General features: G+C 42.5%; 1 protein-coding gene across 2 annotated transcripts in view; it reads left to right on the forward strand.

Annotated features, from left to right (window-relative positions):
• Positions 1-365: 365 nt before the first annotated feature.
• Positions 366-23,936, forward strand: part of KCNIP4 (potassium voltage-gated channel interacting protein 4) — a 1,156,450-nt gene continuing 1,132,879 nt past the window's right edge. Inside the window, exon 1 of one of the 2 annotated variants that reach the window (XM_019829697.2) lies at positions 366-569. In XM_019829697.2, the coding sequence (XP_019685256.1) occupies positions 509-569 (61 nt within the window). In that variant the 5' untranslated portion in view covers positions 366-508. The remainder of the gene's footprint in view (positions 570-23,936) is intronic. The other variant, XM_019829694.2, reaches the window with a different exon arrangement.

Here is a 23,936-nt window from a genome sequence, read left to right on the forward strand (position 1 = left end):
GAGTTCAACCCTCTGAGAATCCACCTGCGCGTTCTTCGCTAGGCGCCGCGCTCAGCAAAAAGGGGTCCCGGAGGCGCCTCTCCTAACCCGTTATCCCCTTTAGTCTCAGGTCTGGCTGCTCCGTCGCTGGAGCCACCGCGCCAGCACCCCCCTCCCCTTCCCCCCCCCCCCCAAAGCTGACTGGGCAGCAGGTGGCAGGGGCGGCGCCGGAGCGCGCGAGGGGAGGGGGCGCCTCGCTCTCTGGCTCGCGGTGAACGGCGCCCGCTCCCAGGCTGCCCGCGCGCCCCCGCCGCCCAGCGCCGCGCAGCGCCCCCGGCGCCCCCCGCCGGCCTCCGCCGCACCTGCAGCCCGCTCCGCGCGCCCTGCCCGCCGCCGCCGCCGCCTCGCGCTCCCAGCGCCGCGGAAGCCCCGGGCCGAGCGGCGAGTGCGCTCCGGTGGCAGACCCGTCGACACACGTCCCTGGGCCGCCGACTCTCGAGTCCCGCTCCTGCACCCTGCGTCCCCGAAGATGAATGTGAGGAGGGTGGAAAGCATTTCGGCTCAGCTGGAGGAGGCGAGCTCCACAGGCGGTAGGATGCATTGAGCATGCGAGCGGGCGCCCCTCTTCCCCTCCTTCCCTCGCAAGCTGAGACGGGGACCCCTTCCTGGGCTGGGGACGCTTGTTGCCTTTGCTGCATGAGAGACAGCCACGCAGGCGGGACTGGGAAGGGGGGGGGGTGGGAGCGGCGGGAATGGGGGTGCCAAGGAGAGGGGGTGCACGCGAGGTCCAGGTCGGGAAGAAGAGCTGTTTGAAGTGCGTGTGAAACTCGCCGGTGGCGGGGTCCCCTGCGATCCTGTGCCTACTTTTGCCTTCTCTGAAAATTTCCGATGTTGTTTATGCATCTGCCAGATGACTGCAGACCACACACACTTCCTTCCCCTAACACCTGGGGATAACAGAGCTGAAACAGTATTGATCCTCTCCCTCCACTTTTCCTAAATGCTCCCTGACATTTCCTCATTAAAACTCCGTATTTTTGTTCGCTGGTAACATACAGGCGGAATGTTTCTCGGGTCAGATTCTTCAGGAGGAGCGTGCGCCTTGTTTTATTGCCAGCCTCAGTTTAGTGTGTTCAGAGAAAATGGTCTTCAGTGACACCTGGAAATAATTTATATACGGTACAGCCTTGGAAAGGTACCGGGCACTCTTGTGCAAGGTGTTTGCTTTCAGAGTATCGTGTGTTCTGCGAAAGCCAGGAAAGGAGTTTAGTGGGATCCATCGTGAAGCAGGGGATGAGACATCTCCCATCCCAGGCACCTTTGGTTGAATCGGTTTGTTTTTAGGTGGCTTCGATGTCTACAGTTTTTAGAGGAGCCAAAAATAGAATGAAGGTGGCTGCAGGAAGCTGAGACTAATAAAGAGCTGGCTATTTCCCAGATGATAGAAGATGAGGGGTCGCACATAAGGCTATGGCACAGTTTGGATTTAGAGGATGAAAAACTTGGGTTTGAGGTTGCAAGGGAAGAGATCCACATTCTACCCGTTTATATCCAGGCAAATAGAATCACTTTGGACAACTTGAGTCTGTCACTCCAATTCGGACACTGAGAAATGGACATTTTGCCTCTCTTGCCTCCCCTCTGGTAGTTAAGGTCATTGTAACTGGGAGGACACTAGTCTTACTTGAGCGTGAAATTTCAAAGAGAAAAAGTCTTGGTCGTTTATAGGCTGGAAAAAAAAAATATGACCATTACCTTTTAAACTCCCAACTTTGACCTGTCCTGTTGTTTAGTTCCTGTTTCACTTATGGCAAGAGTTCACCGATTATGAACCAAGAATGTCTAGGATACATTTTATGAGGGATACTGATAATCGTTAAGAAATTGATTTGTTTTCCAGAATGGCATTTTAAGTGGAAAGGGCTGAGTAAATTGTTAAGTTTATAGGGTCCCTGTCTTTGCAGAGACCTAAGAAGAGGGTAGAGAGTTAGCTGTCCTTTTAGGAACTGTACTCATGCATAACACAGTGGTGGGGACTTGAAGATAGATCAGGAAGAGAAAGTCTGGGAAACTGGGTGGCTTACATTATTCGGCTCCTCAGTGATAACAGCTTTTTGACTGGACCTAATCTTTAATTGGCCGGATGGGGATTGAATGAGCGTGTCCAGGCTATTCACAGTGCCACAGGTGGCCATAATCTCTGTGTGTTAGATAAAATGGAAAAAAAAAAGATGAAGTCACATCTGGGGAGTATGATACATTAAAACAAAACTTAGTACTATCTTTAAAATCAGCATGTGTTTATTGTTCACTTGGAGAATAGGAAGATGCTGGTTTATATCTTGGTTAAGGTGCGACCAAAAGTGAAGAGTTTTCTGGCTTGAATGGATTTGACACCTGTTTCTTGAATTGTGTTCACACGTTTTTAGTTAATTGTCGTAGGAGGAGAATAAAGACTGTGACACATCCTTCTGTTCTTGTTGTTACTGTTTCAAGGTTAATATTTGAGAATGATCCACTGAATGTGGAGTCTCGATTATTTCCACCAAATAGATGCTGAAGCTCAGACATAGGATGCTCTTTAATAATCCTGGGATAAGAAAATATTGTCATTTGTAAAGGTTTGGACTCTGCCTTCCATTCTTTTTAAAACAATAGATTGTGATCTCTTGTTTCCTTTCAAATAAGTGAGACATTTGCGTAACTTCTGAGGTGACCATGATGGTTTTCCCTTGAATGTATGCCTCTTGGACAGAGGTTCATAAAATGATTTAATCAGAATTTGGACATTTTCACTGGAGGATTAGACTGATAGGAATGTATGAAGATGAGAGGGAAATGAGGAATTAGAGAAGAGCGTGTGTGTGTGTGTGTGTGTGTGTGTGTTGCACGCATGAGGGCATGTGTGTATTTTATGACCTGACTCTAGGGCCAGAATACTATGAAAACCAGTTTTGCTCAGAGACAAAGGAGAAAACCACATGAAAGGAAATGTAGGAAGGATGGGAGCAGGGTTGAATTGGGCTGTTAAAACTTTATAGTCCTGTAGCTGAAAAAGTTTATTCCCTGCTCTCTTTCAGCAGGTAATGCATTTAATATGCTGATGACCACTTCTGAGTTCCTGTGGTTAAAACACTGTTCATGCTACAGAGGACAGAAAATGGACTCTTTGTAAATAAATACATACAAGTAGAAAAGGTTTCTTACAAACTGTAGTGCTCACTTTTAGCCTGCCTCTCATCAGCTTCCACGTTAAATCAAAAGCCTGCCCAGAATATAGTTTTCATGAAATTGACTATTATCATTTAGCTCCCTGGCTATGAAATCAAACATAATCCTGCTACCAGTGGAGACACAGATGGAGATGATAATTCAACAGTATATTTGAAAGAGAATCAGAGATAAGGTCAGAGTTAAAAAAAAAAAACCCTATAAGATTTTTCATCGGTGTCCTCAATTTGTGCCATCTAACTTAGGGATGGCATATGTTGTGTGAAGGCGTCTACAGCTAAAAGTGGGGAGGGATATGCATGTACGTTTCAATTGTTGTTGGAAGAGGTCATCCAGAGGACGTGACTGTGACTACTTGTTTGATCCACCAGCTGGACCTGGGCAGTTGAAGGCTCCTTACTCCCTCCCTGCCCTTAGAATGTGTGTTCTGCCTGTCTTTCCTGTAGCAGGAGCTGTTTTCAAGGACATAGCCTTGAGTGAGAAAGGTGTTGTTGAGGCCATCTGGATGGTGTACATGAATGAGCCCTGGCAGGGCTTCTCTATCAACTTTTAAGTTTCTAGCGGGCAGGGGTGGAGATCTCCTTGTCTTGCAGCCCTCAAGGCAAACCTCATATGTAAATTCCCTTGTTTATTGCATCTGCTACCTTCCAATCTGGAGTCGTCTGCCTCTTTCTTCCCTGTCCTCCGTGTATGGGGACCAGTTTCAGATTTCACCCAGGAAGGTCCTGAGTTTGCAAACCAGCAATACTGGAGTGAAAAATCCCTGCGATTTCGTATTGCTGTTTAATGGTTGTATGATGGCTTCGGCTTAAGTTGTGTGTTATTAAGCATAAGGCAAATCCAGATTAGTGATTCCACACAGTTACTAGTGAAAAGTCTGTAGATTCTGAGTAGCCCAAGAAAAGCTCTTCATTACATAGGCATTATCCTGTTTTCTTCATGTCGTTAAATCTCAGAAGGTACTAAGCAAATGACATGATGGAGTGTTAAAATTCAACACCCTCACCCCCTCCCTTTACTGCGCTTTTTTTTTTCTGACCAACGCCTATGCAAAGTTTCATAAAATAAGGCTATGGGTGGTTTGGAAATTAATGAGCCATTTAATATAAAATGTGTGTGCACGATTTCTGCAGAATTGTAGACTACATAGTGGTTGAATCTTTTTTGAAGATATATTTCTGGGCTTAAAGTATATGGTCCTTCTTACTCTTTTTTTTGGTCCTTTTATTTGTTTTCCTTTTCCTCACTGGTTTTCTAGAACATGTGGATAATATTGCTTTTCAATATTTCATAGCAGAGTGTGCTTGTTTACTTAATAGCCTCCCTTCTTATTCCAAGCAGACTAAAGTGTGGGGGGGGGGGAGGGGGAGGGAGAGACAGAGAGAGAGAGAGAGAGAGGAGGGAGGGAAGGAATAAGGATGGGAGAATGTGTACATTTTGTTCAGTGGGTCCATACCATCCTTAAAAGTGTTTTAAGGTTATATAAGTACACCTGTCACTACAAATTTATTCACCCTTGGGTGTTGAATCACTTCTGTATTAAAAAAAAAAAAAGACAACTGTTCATTTGGTTAAAGGTCCTGATGGTCTTAATTTACATCACTCCAAACTCACAGTGATGCTTCATGCTATTTATCAACACTCCTTAAAAAACCATGAACTTCGTGAGAGCAGAGCTGTTGTGTTCTGCCCACTGTGTATCCCCAGAATCTAGCACAAAGCCTGACGTGTTAGATTTGCTCAACAACAGATATTTGTTGAATGAAGTCTCCCTTGGATTTGGTGACTGTGTTATTCTGGTTCCTCCTACTCCTCTCAGATCTCTTTTTCTGACCCCTTTTCTTTCTTTGTACATTTTATGCAACTTTTCACACACTTCTGTCTCAGCTATCTTTTCTGTCTACATTCTCTGCTGAAACAAACTGTGGTTTTGGTGCATCTCTGATACCGAAGTCTCCTTAATCTGTGGTTCTGGCCTGATCCCTTTCCAGTTCATTTCCACGCTCTGCTGGTCAGAGCTATTAGCAAATTTCACCAGCACCTCAAAGTCAGTATGTTAGAAAAGACCTATTGTCTCTTCAAAGAACAGTTGATTTTCAAAATTTTGTTAACGGTAGCATCATTTTTTGAAGCCTACAGTTTATAAAAAAAACCAAAGCATTGAATTGTCTATGGTACTTAATCATTTCCTCCCCCTCCTTTCCATGTGGAATCAGTCACCAAGCCCTACTGATGCTTTTCTAGCTTTATGTCTAGCTCCCTCTCCAGTTCCCATCACACACACAAGGTTATGTGCGTATCATTTCCCAGACTATCATGGTTGCCGCCTATTTGTGCTAAGTGCCTCCCCACTCGAAACCAACCACATTCACTAAAAACTGACTTGAGTCAGATCATTCACCCGTGCAAAATCTTTTAATGTCTTCCCATGACTTATAGAACTAAAAATACTTTTTCTAGCTTAGTAGTCCCGGCTCCCCCAGTATGTTGACAGTCTTCCATCCCAACACTGTCTTCCATGACTCTACCTTGACCTGCTAAACTGGACTAATCACTAGTCCCCACACATATCTCAAGTTGTACCTACTGTTTAGAATGAACTTTCTGCCTGAACGTTGCCCACTGAACATTGTTATATGTTTAACACTAAACACATCCTTCAAGATACATTGCAAATGCAGTGTCTTCCTTGTGCAGCCTTACTGAATTTCTCCCTGCCTCTTCCTCAAAGAATTCTGCTTTGAATTTTCCTAGGTCATTTTTCCTTTATTTTGACCTATATCTGAATGACAAGACAGAATAAACTATGCATATATGTCTCATTTGCAGCTATTATATGGTAAACCCTTGGTGGTGAATATCATACAGGAACTACCCATTTTTGTGCACCTTGTAAGTACTGGCACAGCGATTCACAAAAGTTGCTTAAGGCACAGTTACTGGATTTAAACTGTGTTGCCCAGTGATAGATCCAGTAAAGACGCCAAATTATCGATTGCTTGTTAAGCTGTCTACTGGAAAGTGACATTCTTTTTGGGTTGTCTGTCTTTTCCATTCATTGGGCCAGGTCTCTACAGATAGTTATAAGGCACCAAAATAGTACCTGTCTGCACTGTGCATGCTTTTGCATCCATAATGCATTGCTATGAGAGTTTGTGTTTCCAAAGAAGGGCTTAATAAATACTCAGTGTTTTCTGTGTATTTAGAGCAATAGTCAGTGTTGTCTTTGGATGTTGTTGCCGTGACTCTCTTTTACCCTTTATACCTTCCAGGCCTACCACCTCTAGGATCAGTAGTCCGAGGGGCCCCCAGTGAGTAGTTATCACTTCTTTGGTTCCCCTACAAGTAAGAGCTAAGATCGTGAATTAAGTATTCCCTTTGAATCATGATTGTAACAGTCTATAGTCTGAGTTCATGCTCCAGAGAGCGGCCCTTCCTAAAGGTTCCAGGCCCCAGAGCCTGAATGGCTATACCACCACATCTACCAACATTATTATCCTCTTGGCTCTCATCCTCATCAGGTGGTGAATCTTTTCATTATAGCAGTGACTGTGCTATAAAAATAAAAAAACAAAAACAGAAATATCATTCAATGTCTACATGTCCATTTCCTCAGGTGCATTTTCTTTCATATCAGATTTCACAGAGAGAATCAGTCTGCACTGGAAGTGGATCCCATGGCAGGGCTGAAAAGAGACGGGGTTCAGCTCTTTTCCTCTCCCCTCTGTGGATGTCTCCCTCTCTTTGTTCAGTCAGTGCACTGTGGGCAGCTCTAGATGTGTGTATATGCACATGGCATTAGGAATTCTGAAAAAAGAGGCACACACTGTTTAATCACAGAAGTTCTCCACATGCTCTGCCAATCGAAGGAATAATTTGAACAGAGATACAAGTACAGAATTTGCCGTATTGAGCAATTGGCCTTCATGCTCATGTTATGGGCTGATTTTTTCCTTCTGAACAAACACAGCCAGTGTGGCTGAATGGCTCTCCCACTGGAAATGCCCTTTTGGATATATTTAAATACCCTTTGGATATATTATTGACCTTTTAGAAACTTCTCTTCCCCAATTACTTATTTAGGTAAAAACAAGTAGTCAACCCATTTTGCAACAACAGTCTGTAACTTTTTGGTTTCCTGAAATTTGGATTGGCTTAGGGAAAGGTCCCTTCATGTACTCAGGCAGAATCTTCTCATGAATAGTGAATGAAAAGTCTTTAGGGAATTAGAACTGGCATTTTTTATAGGTCTTTAAAAAGGTTTTGGAGGAAAAATAGACTTTCATCTTTAGACATCAACAGTTAATATTTTGAAGGATCTTTTGAGCAGAGCAGTATATTTAAAAATGACATTATCTGCAGCCCAAATGGGAATCAGAATCAGTTTTGACTGATAGAGTAATACCACAATATTTATGACTATGCACCCCCTCTCACATCTTCATCATGATATTGTCTGTGCATTGTATTACAGATGCTGAGGTGTCCCCAGGAATGTCCCCCCAATATGCTTACTATTTTTTAATAAGAGAACATAGGACTTCCAAACGCCTTCATGAGTTTCATAATAAAATTGGGTGAAAAGAACACATGTAACTATTAAACTGATCGACTTCCCAGAATGGGTATTCTGCCAGGGGCTTTATTTTCAGTTTTAACGTTTTGTACTTTGTTCCATTAGACTACCATAAGAAACTACTTACAAAAAAATGGTCTTGCCAGACCATTTATCCATGTTTTGTATATGGTACATGCTCCAAGAGAAGTGTTTCATGAAAAAAGTATCTTCTTTTGTGTTCATACTTAAGGTGGAAGTAAACTCTTGTACCCAGCATCTCATCCCAGTGGAAGAGGGTTCTCAGGACTTGTTGCTTTTGCAGAGAATTTGACACAAAACAAAATAATATAGAACTAATAGACATTTCAGAAATAACCCTGCAAAGCCAGTCCCAAGAACAAATTTAACTTGGAGGGTGGCTTAATTGAGAAAAATTTTAATTTAATTTGGAAAGGTAAGAGCATGTAAAATAGCCATTGAGTATAATGTCATTGTTCCTCTTTCTCCATTTATGAAATGCTGGTAATCATTTCCACTCCTAGACTACAGGAATGGATTCTGTAATGATGACATGAGTTTAATTCAGCAAATATTTACAAAGAAACTTCTTGGTGCAGGGATTAATGAGATGTGGAGTTGGCCTTCAGAAAGGTTACTGTTTATTCAAGAGATATTTACGGAGTAGGTACCAGGTGTGTATAGCTGAGTAAGGGAGAAAAGAAATGACTAAACATGTGTATTTTAAAATGTTCAATGCTATAACAGAAGTAAGGATGAAGTGAGATGGGTGTTGAAAAGCAAGATTCCATCCAGTTGGCATAGATGCCATTCCTTTCATGTGGGTACAGTGAAGGCAAACAGTGATTTTGAACTTGACCTTTCTTTCTCTGAGGTCTTACAGAATAAAGCTATTAAAAGAATGGGGCTCAAAATTCTGTATTCATTCTGTTGCCTGGCTTCTTCCTGTCTTCTGTTTTCCATCTGTAATATGGGTTTATTTGTCAACCACTTAAAGACATGATACCTAAGCCATTTTAAAGGTTTTTAAAAGGTGTGATGTTGGGAGTCTATGAAGAAGTGTACTTTTTGTTATAATACAAATATGATTTTGAAGCTTGGTGAGTACAAAATGAGTAATAACTTCTGTTTAAAGATGGTCATAAAGGAATTGAAAATTTCCAGCTCTCTGATTGCCAGTTTAGATAATGTCCTGGTAACGGCAGAGGCATTTCAAATTAGTGTCAAATTTTTAAAATCAAGGAGACTGTCACTCTAATTTTTAAATGTAATTCTGTAACATCAATCATTTATCATAAGCATATTGTACCTGACCTAATATTCTGAGTACTTGTGAAAGTCTGATCTGCTAGACCTTTCTTCCATTTTGTCCAGCGATTCTTTAATCACTCTTTCCATACTCTATTTCCCCAAACTCCCTTTAATTGGAAACCACATCTCTCCCCACTGAGATGCACAGTGTTATTGCAATCTGTTCCCCGTTCCCTCTGCTCTCAAGGTCCAGTTTCATCATTGTTTCCTGCCGAAGCTGTGATCAGAGGGTTAGTGCAGGCTCTGAAACACAGGTGCCTTACATTAATTTGAAGGTGGTGAGGAGGGAACCTTGGGGAACAAGTATGAAATCCTGAGCATTCAGAACCAGGTATTGAGAAACACGGCAAAAGAAAGATGGACCCTGCAGAATACAGCAGTACACAGGGGCACAGAGTGAGGGAATACTTCTGCCATGTCTTGATAGAATAAACTCCGTTTTTGATGGAGGTATTGTTAGATACTTTTAAGAAGGCAAAAAGTCTAAACTGCAAAGCTGACAAGTACTACTGGCCCTTCTGATGTGATTTAAGTACCAGATTTGCAGCTGAACCCTATAAAAGCTTCCTGGTTAAAGTTGTGGATGTAGATGCCAAATGAAAATTAGTCATTAAAATAACTTTCAAAATTGTTCAGCTCGCAGGATACGTACCAACAGTGCAGAAACTACAAACACTAACTGGGGAAGATTGAACGACATACAGATGTAATTTGTCAGAAACATTGCAATTTAAAACACAGTAACATTTATTTTTGGATCCCTGAGCATGAGATTGTGGCTTTTCATAAATATATTAGAATTGAATTTCAGATCTCAAGCGGTGACAGTTATAACTTCAGTCTTAATGCAATTTGTTTTGATAGTTTTATAAATAGTTTTTAGGATGTTATTCAACAATCATCCATCTAAAACATGTTTAACAGTTACCTACTGTAGGAGAGACACTGCTGGTAAATATTTCAGAATATAAGAAGGCATATTAGCTGTTGAAGGTACAGGAGTTAAGCGTTTAAATCCTATCTTCTGTCTCTGCCCTAGAATTCTACTTGAGCTGAACGGTGTAATGATTGGGTAGAGCACATTAGGTTACCTCATTGTCAAAGGCACTTGCTAAATACCTTCACAGGACCCCAGTGTATGTCCTTGATGGAGGATATTGGCATGTCCTTGTCTATTATGAAACAATAAGCTGAAGGAGCACAGAGTAGACCTTCCATGATCACAGGATTTGTTATTAAGTGATATTGGTTTCAGAGTCACTTGAAATACAGAACAAGCATTACACAGAAAAACAGCATTAACCCATAGACTGGGTAATATCACTACTCTCTGTATCAGTAGGGGATTCTCCAAATGTGAGGCAATTTATTCTTTTGTAAAACATATACCGGGCATCTATTATTTGTCAAGCATTGTTCTGAGTACTAGAAACATATATTAACATCTATTATTTGTCCAGTATTGTTCAAAGTGCTAGAATACAGAGATTAAAACATCCCGTGGGGAATGCTGAGTCCAAGAGCCTGACATGTAGGATGGTAATTAGCATGTGGCAAGTCCTGTGATAGCATCCAGTATTGAGTGCTTTGGAAACACAGATATGAGTCACTCATGCAGGCTGGGAAGGATCAAAGAATGCTCCCTAGCCTGGATGGGGCAGAAGGATGGGAATGAGTTTTCCAGGGAAAGGCAGCAAGTGGAGTGATGGATGCTTTGTGTGGGGAGAGCTCTCATTCTAAGGCTGGTCCTAAGAGAACATGTGCTACAGTCAGGGAACAGAGAGAAGTTCTGTGGGTTGCAGTTAAGCTGGGGAGAAGAAGGGAACAGTGAAATGGAAGCTGGAGAAGGAGGCAGGGTCAGGACATGAAGGCAGTGGGGACTACTGATAAATTCCAGTCAAGAGCACAGGGTGATCTCAGTCGCACGTTGGGAAGATAACTGCAGTGGTTGACAAATGGCCACAACTGGGTGAAAGGGCAGTCAAGCATACTGGCTAAGGTGGGATAGCAGCTGAGGTGTCTTGAACATAGTAAAGCAACAGTGTGATCCGGTGAGGACTGGAAGGTACCCGTGAGTAAAATAGAGGACAAGACCAGCAGGAGCTGATGACAGGTGGGAATTGGGATTGGAGGAGAAAGAGGAGCTCGGGAGAGCTAGATTTCTGGGTTGGGTCGCTGGTGGGTGGCATATATTTACCAAGATGAGAGATACAGGGGAGGTTTTGTTTGAAAGGAAGTGAAATCAGTTTGGGGACTATGAAATTTAAGGCCGCCTTTAAGGATGACTTCCTCCTTCAAAATGGAGATGTCCAGTAGTTACTGGGCTATCTGGTTCTGGAACATGAGAGTGAGATGGGACTATGCAGACAGTGGGGAGCCAGTTGAATTTAGTGAGGAACGACAGAATGAAGCACATTAATTTTGCATAGCTGTGTAGGATGCATCATCGACAAGGATGTCATTAGGAGGCTGTTGCATTAGTCCAGGAAAGAGAAAACATTTGCACAAACTTGAAGTGGGAATGTGGAAACGTTGCACAAACTTAAGGAAATGGGAAGGAGATAGATGGGGATGGGTACCTCGTGGTGCCATGATGAGAAGGAACACAGGAGGAAAACAGGTTTTGGAGGGAAGATAACATGTTCACTTTTAGAAATAGTGATATCAACTGGGAAAGAATCCAGGCCAACTGTCCCAAAGGCAGTTGGAAATGTGGCGTTCAAGTTCAATTGATTTCAGAGAAGCATGCGTTTATTGAGCATCTAGTGCTATGATGGGTATTTGGAATAGAGAGATGAATGAGGCATGGCCCTACTTCCAAGAAGCTGGCCAGAAAACTAAGCTTGGGACTCATGTGCATTGCAGAGAGCAAAGGTAATTGAAGATGTGACCCTGGATACGAGGCAGAGTCTAGGATTAGTACCATGAGGAATATGGGTGAGAGATGGATGTAAAACCCGGGAACTGTGTCCCAGCTGGAGAAGAAATGGGAGAGGAGAATGTCATGGAGGTCAGTGCCTGGCACATAGATGGTCCATGCTTGCCAACAAATGGGGAATACGAGGATTTCAAAAAGCCACAGCTAGTTTACAGAGTGAACTGTTACAGAACATAAATGGTGGATGAAGAATAGGGTCTCAGAATGAGATTCTGGAGTCAGAAGTAGGATTCAGATGCTGTGTCTGTTCCCGTGTGACCTTAGGAAGCCACACGGCCTCTCTGTAACTTAGTTTCTTTATATGTACCTGGAATATTCTTGCCCCATTTACTTCACTGGCTTTCATCTTCACTTATTCAGATCTCCATTACAATATTACTTCTCTGATGACTTCATCTAATGTAACAGCTCACCTGTATCTCCTTAGCCCTTACCTTCTTTTACTTTCATTCATAGCTTTTATATAATCCTTCAAAGAAAAAAATGTATGGACTAGGCTCCTGTACTAGAATATTGCTTATATATTATACTATTTGCATATGTATCTATACCTTGTATATATTTAGTTTTTACTATTTCCTTATTAAAATTCACTGAAATGTGTGCTGAGTGGTAAATCAATGAAGAGAATCCAATTTGACAGATTGTACTAGGGATGAACTGAACTAATGTGTATAAAGGGCTCACTGCAGTGCCTGAAAAATAGTTAGAGCCTGATCATATGGGCTTATTTAATTATTTTGGCTTGAGAAAAAGTTATTTTAATCTTGAGGATGGGAAGTCAGGAGGGTGGTGAGACCAGGAACACATGGGAAGTTCTGGAAGGAGTGGGTTTTGAACATGGAGCACTTGCTCTCTGGAAGGGGTAATCTTGTCCTCTGGTGCAGGAGGCAGGGGAGGCCACACTGGCGTGATCTGCTGGGGAACACCCTACAGAGGGGCTGTGCTGTGAGCTGGGCATTGGATGGCCAGTGAGGCTTAGGTTGCCAGGGAACATTTGGTAGGTGGCAGGAAGGGATTTGTGGGGACAGCAGTTTGACTGGAGTAGATGGTTGTCTCAGAAGTGCCGAGGCTGAGAAATGAGATTAGGGAGAGTCTCAGAAATGTGAATTTGATTCAGCAGGCAAGAATTCAAGATTTCGCCAAAAGATGGCACAGTGAAAGTGACACCCTAGGAAGATTTGTCTTGCCCTGCTCTACAGGAAAGATTAAGGAAGGGGGAGTATTCAGGTTGAACGGTCAGTTGAGGAAGTCTTGCATTTGCCCAGACTTTAGTAGGATTGGCCAATTGTGTAGAGGTGTTGACAGAGAAGAAAATGAGTTTCGCAGATTCTTGGGGCATCCTGGATGGTCTTTGAACCATCTTTAGTTCTGTCTGATCTTTGATTGGTCTCTGATGGTCTTTGATTGAATGGGGGCACGAAGTTAGGTGGGAGATCAGAGAAGGAAATGCAAAGTCAGGCATGTACTCCTAAGCAGGCTGTATACTCAAACTTTGGTGACTGAATAAAGGCCTTTGCTTATGGTGCTAGGAAGTCATTATCCAGAAGACAGAAGAAGAAGGAGAAAGAGAGAGAGAGTGGGAGGGAGGGAAGTGTTTGTATGTAGGGTCAAAAGTTCAACTTATTTGGGGTTCTGGAGGGATATCCTGGTAAGACGGATACCAGATAGTTTTAAAAATCCTTTTTATTGATAAGTACATTCAAGCTTAAAGGGGTTAAGCAACTTGCCCAAAGTCACACAGCTAGTGATCAGGATAGTTGAGATATTACCAAGGCGATATTAATTGATACACAGCCTGTACTCTATACTCTTTTCTCTCTCCTGCCTGGGCAGGGCACTGTGGGTTGACCTGATATGGTCCTAGGAGGGCTGGGCTCAGCTCAGCAGAAACTCTGCCTATTATCCAGTTAGATGGTAAATGGGGTAAAGGACAGATGACCTGAAAAATCTCCCTGCGGATTTCTAGATCCTATGCAAGGTAAAGATCCAAAGCCAGTGCCCAGTCCTGGTGGTCCTGTATGGGAAGAGGGAGCCTTGATAGCTGACCTTGTGGGTTGGGGAAAAGAACCATTGGTACTTGAGGAGTTTGAACGTCGATGAAAGTAACCTGCAGGGCCTCTCTGAGCCTGAGCTGAAGGGCTGGCGGAAGTGACTCACGTAGGCAAGCTGGCTCCAGGTAAGGGTCTGGGGAAGATGAGGATTGAAAGTGCAGCGAGCGCACAGGGGAGCCTTCATTGAAGGATGTATATTATTGCAAAGACATGATTTTGATTCAGAGCGTTCTCCTTGCCTCACTGCATTCCTTCCCCTTCTGCCACTGCTTGGTCCTGTATCCACATCATCCAACCCAGTCTGTTGACACAGGGCACAGGCAGCCTTGCTGAGACTAACCAACTGAGAATATATAACATTACTGCAAGCAGTGAACTCCAGCCATCCTCCTTCCTGTCAGAATAAGTCGTGAATCCTTTTAATACTGTTCCTTAATGAATGCAGTTTTCGTTAATTGTTTGGTGTCTGCCAACCCAGAGTAAGGAGACCATGCACAATTTCAGGACCCACAGGGACGCTCAAATATTTGTTGACCAATGGATGGCGAAATGTCTTTAAATTTACAAATGAAACGGTCAAATATTGTTGTATTGTTGTAACTATTAGGTAAGCCTTATAATTCTGCCATCGTGGAATGCCATAAGCAAATGCTTAGGGAATTCAAAGAAAGTCTTTTTCTCTGGGTCTCAAGGTACATTTCACTCAACTTCACTCCAGTCAACACATTTATTGAATATGTATTATAAATCAAACATTGTTCTGGGTGCTTGGGGGATACAAGTGCCTTCTCTGTCCTCACAGATGGCTAGCAAGGAAGAAAGACCTTCAACAGTACATTAGCAGCATGCTGAGAATATTAGAACAATGAGCAAAGAATGCTATAGGAACATATGGGGAAAAATTGAATGTGTTTTAGGAGTCAGAAAATAACTCCTTCAAAAAGTAGAAATTAATTTGACATCTGAATGACACCTAAAGACAGACAGACGCAGGAGTCAAGAATATTCTTGAAGACCCGAAGAAAATCTGAAAATAGAAAAGGGCAAAAGATAGTGCTGAAGAGGCAGACGGGGCCAGATGGTTGAGAATTTGAGGTTTTTATTAAGGATTTGAACTTTATCCTACGGCAATGAGAAGTAATTGGAGGTTTTAAGCAGGGGAACAAGTTAACCAAATAGCCACATCATATCTGGCTGTGGTCCCTACACTCAGCAAACAGCATAGGGCAGTTATGCTAATTACCACCAAAACATTGGTCATGGCCTTTGAACTGCTTGCTTTTGTGGGATCTGGAATTATTTTCTTCTGTGCTTTTTTTTTTTTTTCTCATTTACCTTTCCTTGTCCGCATTGCCTAACCTCGCAAATATGACTTTGGTCTGTTATTTAAAACTCCTTGCTAGCCTTTTGGTGTCTAGAACGTGGCAGTCTCCAAAGTGTTTTGCCTTGTATTCCCATCTGTAAAATATTTTGAATGTATACCTCCATTTTTATCGATCTAATCATAAATTATACACATGTACTTTAGAGGTGTGTGTCCTAATTATTAGTAAAGCTTAAATGCTTTCTTCGATAATCATGCTACAAAGTAATATGAAATTCAGAAGGTTGGATCCCCATGACCTCTTGTGCAAGCATTTCTATTCATCTTTGACCAGTGTAAAGAGGGAAGTCTAACATACTAGATTTTAGAGCCTAGAACAAAGCAGTGCATGGCAAATAACTGTCACGTGGCAATGTGCACGGTGCAGTCTTATCAACAGTTAGCTTCCATATAGTTGTGTGTTCACTTCTAGAAATACCGAGTGTTAAATGATGCTTGCCACGCTGTTATTCACGATTCATCTTTCCTCATTGTTCCAGGCCATTTGCGTCTGTTCCCATCACAACTTAGAGTTCTTTGCATTCTTCAGTCTCTGTCTTGATTGGTCTCTGGCATACTCGTTCTGCATTCTGAGTTTCATGCATGATAGATGTATCAATTCCAGAGAAACCCCAGTCTCTGTATACAAATACTCAAATACTTACATGAGACATACATGAGCTAGTGCCCCATAAACTTAAAAAGGTATGCAGTATAGGCGAGCAGCACTAACGTCTGGGCGTTCTCTTCACAGCCACAGAGAGCTCATCTGTTGTTCCTTCTATTTCGTGAACCCATGTGGTGTGGGTCTGACTCCTGCTGATTTGTGGGGAACCTGCGTCGACATTGTCTACCTAACTGTGATGCATAATCACATACCCTCTTGTGGAAAGGTTCCTGCCAGCCTTCATGAGAAGGGATAGTTTTATCAAAAAAGACTGAGGCTTAAGTATTTAAAGATCCTATAGTTTGTGCATATTTCAGTGCCTGGCACTTAGGGAATCGCAGTGGAGTGAAGGAAGAGCTCGCCTTGAGGTGATGAGCTAGGATGACACACAAAAGCCACTGTGGTAATATGTGTTAACGTTCTGATTTCATGATGGCCTTACTGATGAGTGAAACAAACCTCTCCGGGGCGCCTGGGTGGCTCAGTCAGTTGAGCATCTGACTTCGGCTCAGGTCATGATCTCGCGGGTCATGAGTTTGAGCCCTGCGTCGGGTTTGCTGCTGTCAGCGCAGAGCCTGCTTCAGATCCTTGGTCCCCTTCTCTCTGCCCCTACCCCCATGTGCTCTCTGAAAAAAAAAATAAAAAACAGGTTTTAAACAAACCTTTCCAAGTCACACCTTAAAATATATGGATGGCAGCCCTGTCCTCTGGAATTTAGACTCCATCAACATAGATGTTGTCTTGTTTGCTGTGTATCCCACATACCTTGAACAGAGCCTTCCAATAGCAGAGCTCTCCAATATTTGCTGAATGAATAAGCCATCACAAAAGCCTGTCTCCTGCTTGCTGTCCGCTGGGAGAGGGGAGCATGTCGCGCTCAGATCACTGTGATTTTAGTGCTAAAATAGAGGCACAAAGTCCTGGGGAAGAAAAGTTGTAGGAATAGCTACCTGCCAAGAGAAATTAAGGAACCCTTAAGGAAAATAGCATCTCAATGAGATGTTGAAGTGTGTCGAGGTTTATTCAGCGGATGAGAGAGAACAGGATTCCAAGGTCGTAGAAACAGCCTGTGCCAAGGCTCAGATTTATGTGAAAACTCAACCCACATTCAGGGAACAGTGAGAAAGTCCATGTGGACTGCATATTGGCAGTGTGGGGAGATGTGTCCACAAGTAAGTCTGGGAGGGTAGATGGTGGTGGATTGTTTCAGATGCCTGCGCATATGACTGAAGAGTTTAAATTAAAATCTGTGGGTAGTGGGGAGCCATTGAAGGATGTTGAGCAAGGGAATGGCAATTAATTGTGTTTCAGAAGGAAATGATGGAGGTAACTCATAGAAGTCAAGGGGACTACTTGGAAAAGTAGTGCAGACGATGTGGCATGAGAGATCTGAATGAAAGCAGTGTGACAAGTGTAGGGGAGGCCTTAGGCTTAAGAGATGTATGGCAGTTAACATCGACAAGTCACTAAGCCCTGGAATGAGGCAGGAAAAGAGGTGCTTGAAAAAAGGTCCACGTGTCTAGCTGTACCCTTCAGTGAGAATTCTGGACGATACGGCTGCTTTGGGACCTGAGGGTGAGGTACTGGTGAGGAATGTAGGAAAAAGCTAGCTGGCAGCTGAAGGTGTGCATCAAGATCTCAGGAGGGACTAGCGTACAGATTTAGAAGCCAGTGCGTTTCAGGTAAAGTCATGAGAACAAGGGAGGTCGCTTAGGGGGAGAGCAGAGCTCAGAATGGAATCCTAGGAGGCACACTATCGTTAAGGGGCTGCACCAGGGAGAAGGCACAAGTGAAGGGGTCAAAGGTAGACCACGTGGGAAGGTAAAAGGAATGACAGCCAAGAGTAGTACTGTGGATGCCAAGGGAAGGAAACTTTTCCAGCACTTGGTCAATTATCTTAAGTGCTTTGCATGGTTAAGTAAAATGAGAACTGAAATGATTTGGTGATTAGGAGGTTGGAGCGATTTCATGGGGCTGAAGCCAGACTGCCATGGGTTGGGGTGTGAGTGAGGAAACACAAGCAACTCTTGCACGAAGTTGAGTTGTGAAGGAAAGGGGGTGGATAGGGTAGTTGCTGGAGGGACTAACTTCTGTCAAACAGAAGACACTGGGCATGGACCTTGGGGAGTGGAGAGCAATGGTCTGAAAACACCAGGGAGAATCGTTTTTCTGTTTATCACCATTGTATTTGTATATACCATGTAAAACACTTCCTGTGCTGCAATGCAATTGTCTATTTAAATTTGAATAGACTTATAAGAATATACTTATACTACTTATAAAAATATGGAAGAGTATAGAGAATCATAAGCACCAGAGGATTTTCTACCCCAAATTGAGAGTTGATAATTTTACAAAGTATTTGCTTCCAACCTTTTTTTTTACATAAAAGCAATAAAATGCTAACAATAGGGTTGGCATCCATTTTGCCACCTTCCGTGTTCCCTTTCCTATCTCTTTTCCCCTGCTTTAACAACCACTACTATGAATTTGGGGTGTATCCTTTCAATTCATTTCAACATCCTTCTGTCTGCACCGGTGGGTAGGCATGAAGAGCATGTCATATGTTTTATGCATGCCGTAGTCCACTCAGCCTGCCATAAGAAAATGCCCCAGACTGGGTCACCTATAAAGAACAGGATTTTATTGCTCACACTTCTGGAGGCAGGAAGTCCAAGATCAGAGTGGCAGCATGTTTTGCTTTGTTTTTTAACACATATTTCTTTTTGAGAGACATAGAGTGCCAACAGGGAAGGGGCAGAGAGAGAGGGACACACAGGATCTGAAGCAGGCTCCAGGCTCTGAGCTGTCAGCACAGAGCCCAATGTGGGCCTCGAACCCACGAACCATGAGATCATGACCTGAGCTGAAGTTGGACACTTAACCGACTGAGCCACCCAGGTGCCCCAGCCAGCATGTTAGGTGAGGGCCCCTCACCTGAGTCATGGACTCTCATTGTGTGCTCTCTTGGTGGAAGTGGCTGGGGAGCCCTCTGGGGTCTCTCCTATAAAAGCATTCATCCCACTCATGCAGACTCCCCTCTCATGACCTAATCACTTCTCAAGGACCTCACTTTCTAGAACCATCACCTTTGGGGGCTAGGATTTCAACATATTAATTTTGGGGGACACAGACTTCAGACTATAGCAATGTATGCATTTGGAAATTTATACAAATAGTGTGTCTTAAGATTTTTTCACTTAATACTATGTCTTAGAGATCTAGCTGTATTGATATAGGTCACTCTTCCAAAGTGCTGAATATTGTTTGTGCAATATTTGATTACCTGTTGGTTTCCCCTAAGAGACTGAGTAGTCTTGGTCCAGGGATGGTTGGTTGGTCATATTTGTATCATCAATGCCCAGATATTTATTGACTAAATGAATAAGTAGGCAGGTACACAGGTGGAACTTGGGAAGAAGTATGGGAAGGATAGTGAGTCTCTTCTGTGAAACAGCAGGGAACAAATTAGGTTTTGAGGAGACGTCATGCTCAACATGATCATAGTCTGTGAAACAGAATGTCATTTTCTGAGAAGAGGGTGGGGGGATAAGAGTTTGAGCATCATGGTATAGATTTATAACTTTATTTATTTTTTAATTTTTTAATGCTTATTTATTTTTGAGAGAGAGAGAGAGCGAGCATGAACAGGGGAGGGCCAGAGAGAGAGGGAGACATAGAATCTGAAACAGGCTCCAGGCTCTGAGTTGTCAGCACAGAGCCTGACATGGGGCTTGAACTCGGGAATGGTGAGATCATGACCTAGACTGAAGTCAGACACTTAACTAACTAAGCCATCCAGGCGCGCCTAGATTTATAACTTTCAACTTAATCGGGGAGAAGATTATCCCACGCAGTTACTATTTCTATAAGAGTTACAGACTTTAGATTCTTCGTTTTGGATTTATGAATGACCAGAGCTAGAAAACACTATTTAACTTCTGAAATACTGATTTTTTTTTTTTTTTGCCCAAATCCCTCTTTCCTAATTTATATGTTCCTTTAGCATTGGGTGGAGATGGTTCATTCGTTATACAGTATTTCGTGATTTAAATCAGTCTTAAGGTTTTGGAAAGCATTCATCTACTTGTCACTTGGACTCTTACTACAGATATGTTTTATGCTGGATGTGACGAAGTGAGCCATTTTATGTGGTTTAATCTCTTTTTTATCTTAATAATCCACCGTGGCTTACATGCAAGGCCATTTTTAAGGTTCACAGTCTGTGTCTGAATATTGTGTGGCCTTCCAGAAGTGTCCAAGGGCTCCAAAACACGTTTCAGGGGCTTAGGTCTTTCTAGGCCAACCTGACTATGTCATGCATCACTGATCCAAACCACAGGTTTATTCTCAAGATTCAAAGGGAAAAGCAAACTTTAATATAGTTCAACTAATATATATTGGATGTCTACTCTGGACTAGGCATTCTTCCAGGTGCTGAGTGGGCGAGTGGAAAAGAATCCAAAAATGAAGATCATATTCTTGCTCTGTTCATTATACTTGCAACCTACATGGGCAGACTGGTTGGAGAGGGCTTCATGATGCTTTTGCCCCAGTAGGTGTGAGGGCTCAGTTTTAGAGTGTACCTGTAGAACTGCGTTAGAGCCTCACGTCCATAATCCTGCGTGCCTAAGTAGAATTGTTCCTATCCTACAGATACAGGGATTGAGGCTGTAAAAGATTAAGCAACCTGCTGCAAGTAACACAAATGTCAGAGCATACATATGATAGATTTCAGTCCCTGTCCGTCCACCTCCAAAGCCTTTGTTCTTTCTGCTCTTCACGTCAGTTTCCCAAATTTATAAAGATGACTAATAGGTCTACTGTATTAACTAGAAACAAGATCATGTGAGTTGAACATTAAACATGAAAATAAAAAAAAGGGAAATTGCTGATGCGTAACTTCTTCTCTAACTACAGAATTGCAAACACACTGTCTTCAGATCTTGGTGGGATGTCCCAGCTCTAGAGTGGGACTTGTGGCACTCATCTCCAGGAGCTCCTGCTTTTGCTTTCTTCCTAATACCCAGACCTCTTCTTTGTTCTGATGCTTCCATCAGGTCCCCATGGCAAAGAGGATTTTGCTGATGTGACCAAGTTAAGGACCTTGATATGGGAAGATTTTCTGGGATTATCAAGTGGGCCCAACACAATCACTGGAGTCCTTAAAGGTGGAGATCCTTTCCTGGCGCTGTTGCAGAAAGGTTTTGCTAAGGAAGAATGGTGTGAGAGATACAAAGTTAAAGATACTTTGAAGATGGAAGACGGGGGCTGTGGGCTGAAGTATGTGGGTGGCCTCTAGAGGCCAGAAAAGGCAAAGGAGATCTTCCATAGAGCCTCCAGAAAGGACTCTAGCTCTACCAACACCTTTGTCCAATGTCCTACTTCTGACCCAGCCGACTGCAAGATAATAACTTTGTGCTTTTTTAAGCCACAAGTGTGTGATCATTTGTTATAGCAGCGATAGACACTGAATATACTTGTTCATATGGTTATCTTATTATTTCACTAATATCCTATAATAATATAAACAACAAACTTAGAGAAAGAGCCTTGCCAAGGATATATGTTTTCATAAAGCTTTTTAGCATAGGCTCTTAGTAGACTCTAGTAGGTTAATGCACACAGCTTTGGTTAGATGGAAGCATGCTCAATCCTGGCCTTGAAAATAAAGTTCTAGGAACACAGATTGTTTGATTTATCCTTCCTGAGTCTCACTTTGCTGTTAAAATGAGGGTTATTAAGCGTTAGTAACTAGAAAGTGCTTATCCTGGTGCCTGGCACACATTGGCTGTATAAACAAATTTTCAGAGTGACAATGAAGACGTTCTAAAGTGTTGAATTCCTATCAATTATTTGAATAGCAAAACCACCTCCTTTATTAGAATCCACGACTGGGCTCCGGGGCAAAGGTATAATTTGTCTCCCAGGAAAGCTAAGCTCTCTTCCTACAAGAAATAGAGAACTCTATCATAATGGGAAGCAGGCCTCCCTGATAACCACTCTCAAACCCTGGAGTGAGGCTGCCTTGTTTGAATGCCAGTTCCATCACTTATCACTTGTGACTTTATTGTCCTTACCTGTTAAATGGGTTAATGATAATAATGCGGATCTTCTGGAAGTATTGTATAAGTTAGAATTGTATGAGGTAATGCATGTAAGCTTTTGGCTATAGCAATTATCCAGTAAGTATTGGCTATATATATATATATATATCAAGGAACTTAGGTAGTATCTTTATTAAATCAAAAGTAATAATTTCTATAAATCATTTTCGATGTATACATTCTTTGGCTCACCGTGTATAAGAATTAATTTATATAAATCTTTTCCAACTTATAACCTCTTTGGTTGACCATTTACCATTTGGTGTCTTCACTATCCTAGGGTTTCGTGGTGATAAAACTCTTTTAAAGATCAGGAAATTGAGGATGAATGAGCTGAAGTTATTTGCCCAAGGTCACAGCACAAATCGGCTCTAACCTGGGTCTTCTAGCTCCAGTGTCTTTGTTCTTATTAATCCAACAAACGTCTTGAACATGACCTGTGTACCAAGGCACTATGCAGTTTGCTGGAATGCAGCAGTCACTGAGGTTGACAGCCTCTCTTCTTATTATGGCAACTTTTATTTATTTTTTAATGTTTATTTATTTTTGATACAGACAGAGTGTGAGTGTGGGAGGGGCAGAGAGAGAGGGAGACACAGAATCCGAAGCAGGCTCCAGACTCTGAGCTGTCAGCACAGAGCCTGACCTGGGGCTTGAACTCACGAACTGTGAGATCATGACCTGAGCTGAAGTCAGATGCTCAACTGACTGAGCCACCCAGGTGTTACTATGGCACCTTTAAACATAGCAGGCCTCTGGATATTAAAACAAATTATTTTCATGAGTATTACCAATGAGAGTTCATGATGGTCATTAGAAACTATATCAGGGACACTAAACCTTCCTAGAGACATTCCTGAAGAAATAACATTTAACTGGAAGAAGAAGTAAGAGTTAGGTTGGCTGTAGAAGATGGGAAAAAGGAGTTCCACGCAGTGGGAATCCCATGAGTGAAAGCCTGAAGGCTGGAAATGAAATGCCATCTTTGAGGAGTTGAAAGAAATCCCATATGGCCAGAGTAGAGTGATTAAAAGGGAGAAGGATGAGAGATGATGCAAGAAAAAGGCATCCTAAAGATCATTGACCACCATCTTAAGGACTCATGACATTTCTTAAGAGGCAGCAGAAGCTACCAATGGGGAGCATGATCTGATTCTTATTTAAAAATATAACTGGGGGGGGCAGATTAAAGAGGAGTCATGGAGGGAAGAGCAGAGGTGAGGGAATAGAGAGAAATCCCTGGGCCAGTGTCCTGAAGAACTCTTTCTGTTGTGAGTACAGAGGTAATAGTGTTAAATTACAACTGATGTACCCCAGTCAACACTGACCTTTATGAAATTGATACAGAGGAGGGCACAGCGCTTCCTTCAGACAAGAGGAAAAACCATTTTTGCTTGTTTTTAAACCAAAGACCTCATCCAAGTACCACTTGGCTGACTTGTTTAGAAGTAAACAGATAGAAATAGAAATTGTCCTCCTTATCTACAAAAATTATTTGTAGTTAGTTAGCTATTTACTCAGAAGAACGTCTTTTTTTTTTTCTTAACAAAAGCTGATTCATCTTGGAGTACATTTGTATCTACTGATTTTCTTAGCATGTGACATGCTGACACCTTAAGTTATTGGTCTGACATAGAAGAATCTGCATTGCCCTGGTGGATGACCTGGTGGTCAGTTATACCCATGCCTGGCCCGCTCCTGTAGCACCCT

Source organism: Felis catus, chromosome B1 (assembly GCF_018350175.1).
Source record: "Felis catus isolate Fca126 chromosome B1, F.catus_Fca126_mat1.0, whole genome shotgun sequence".
NCBI lineage: Eukaryota > Metazoa > Chordata > Mammalia > Carnivora > Felidae > Felis > Felis catus.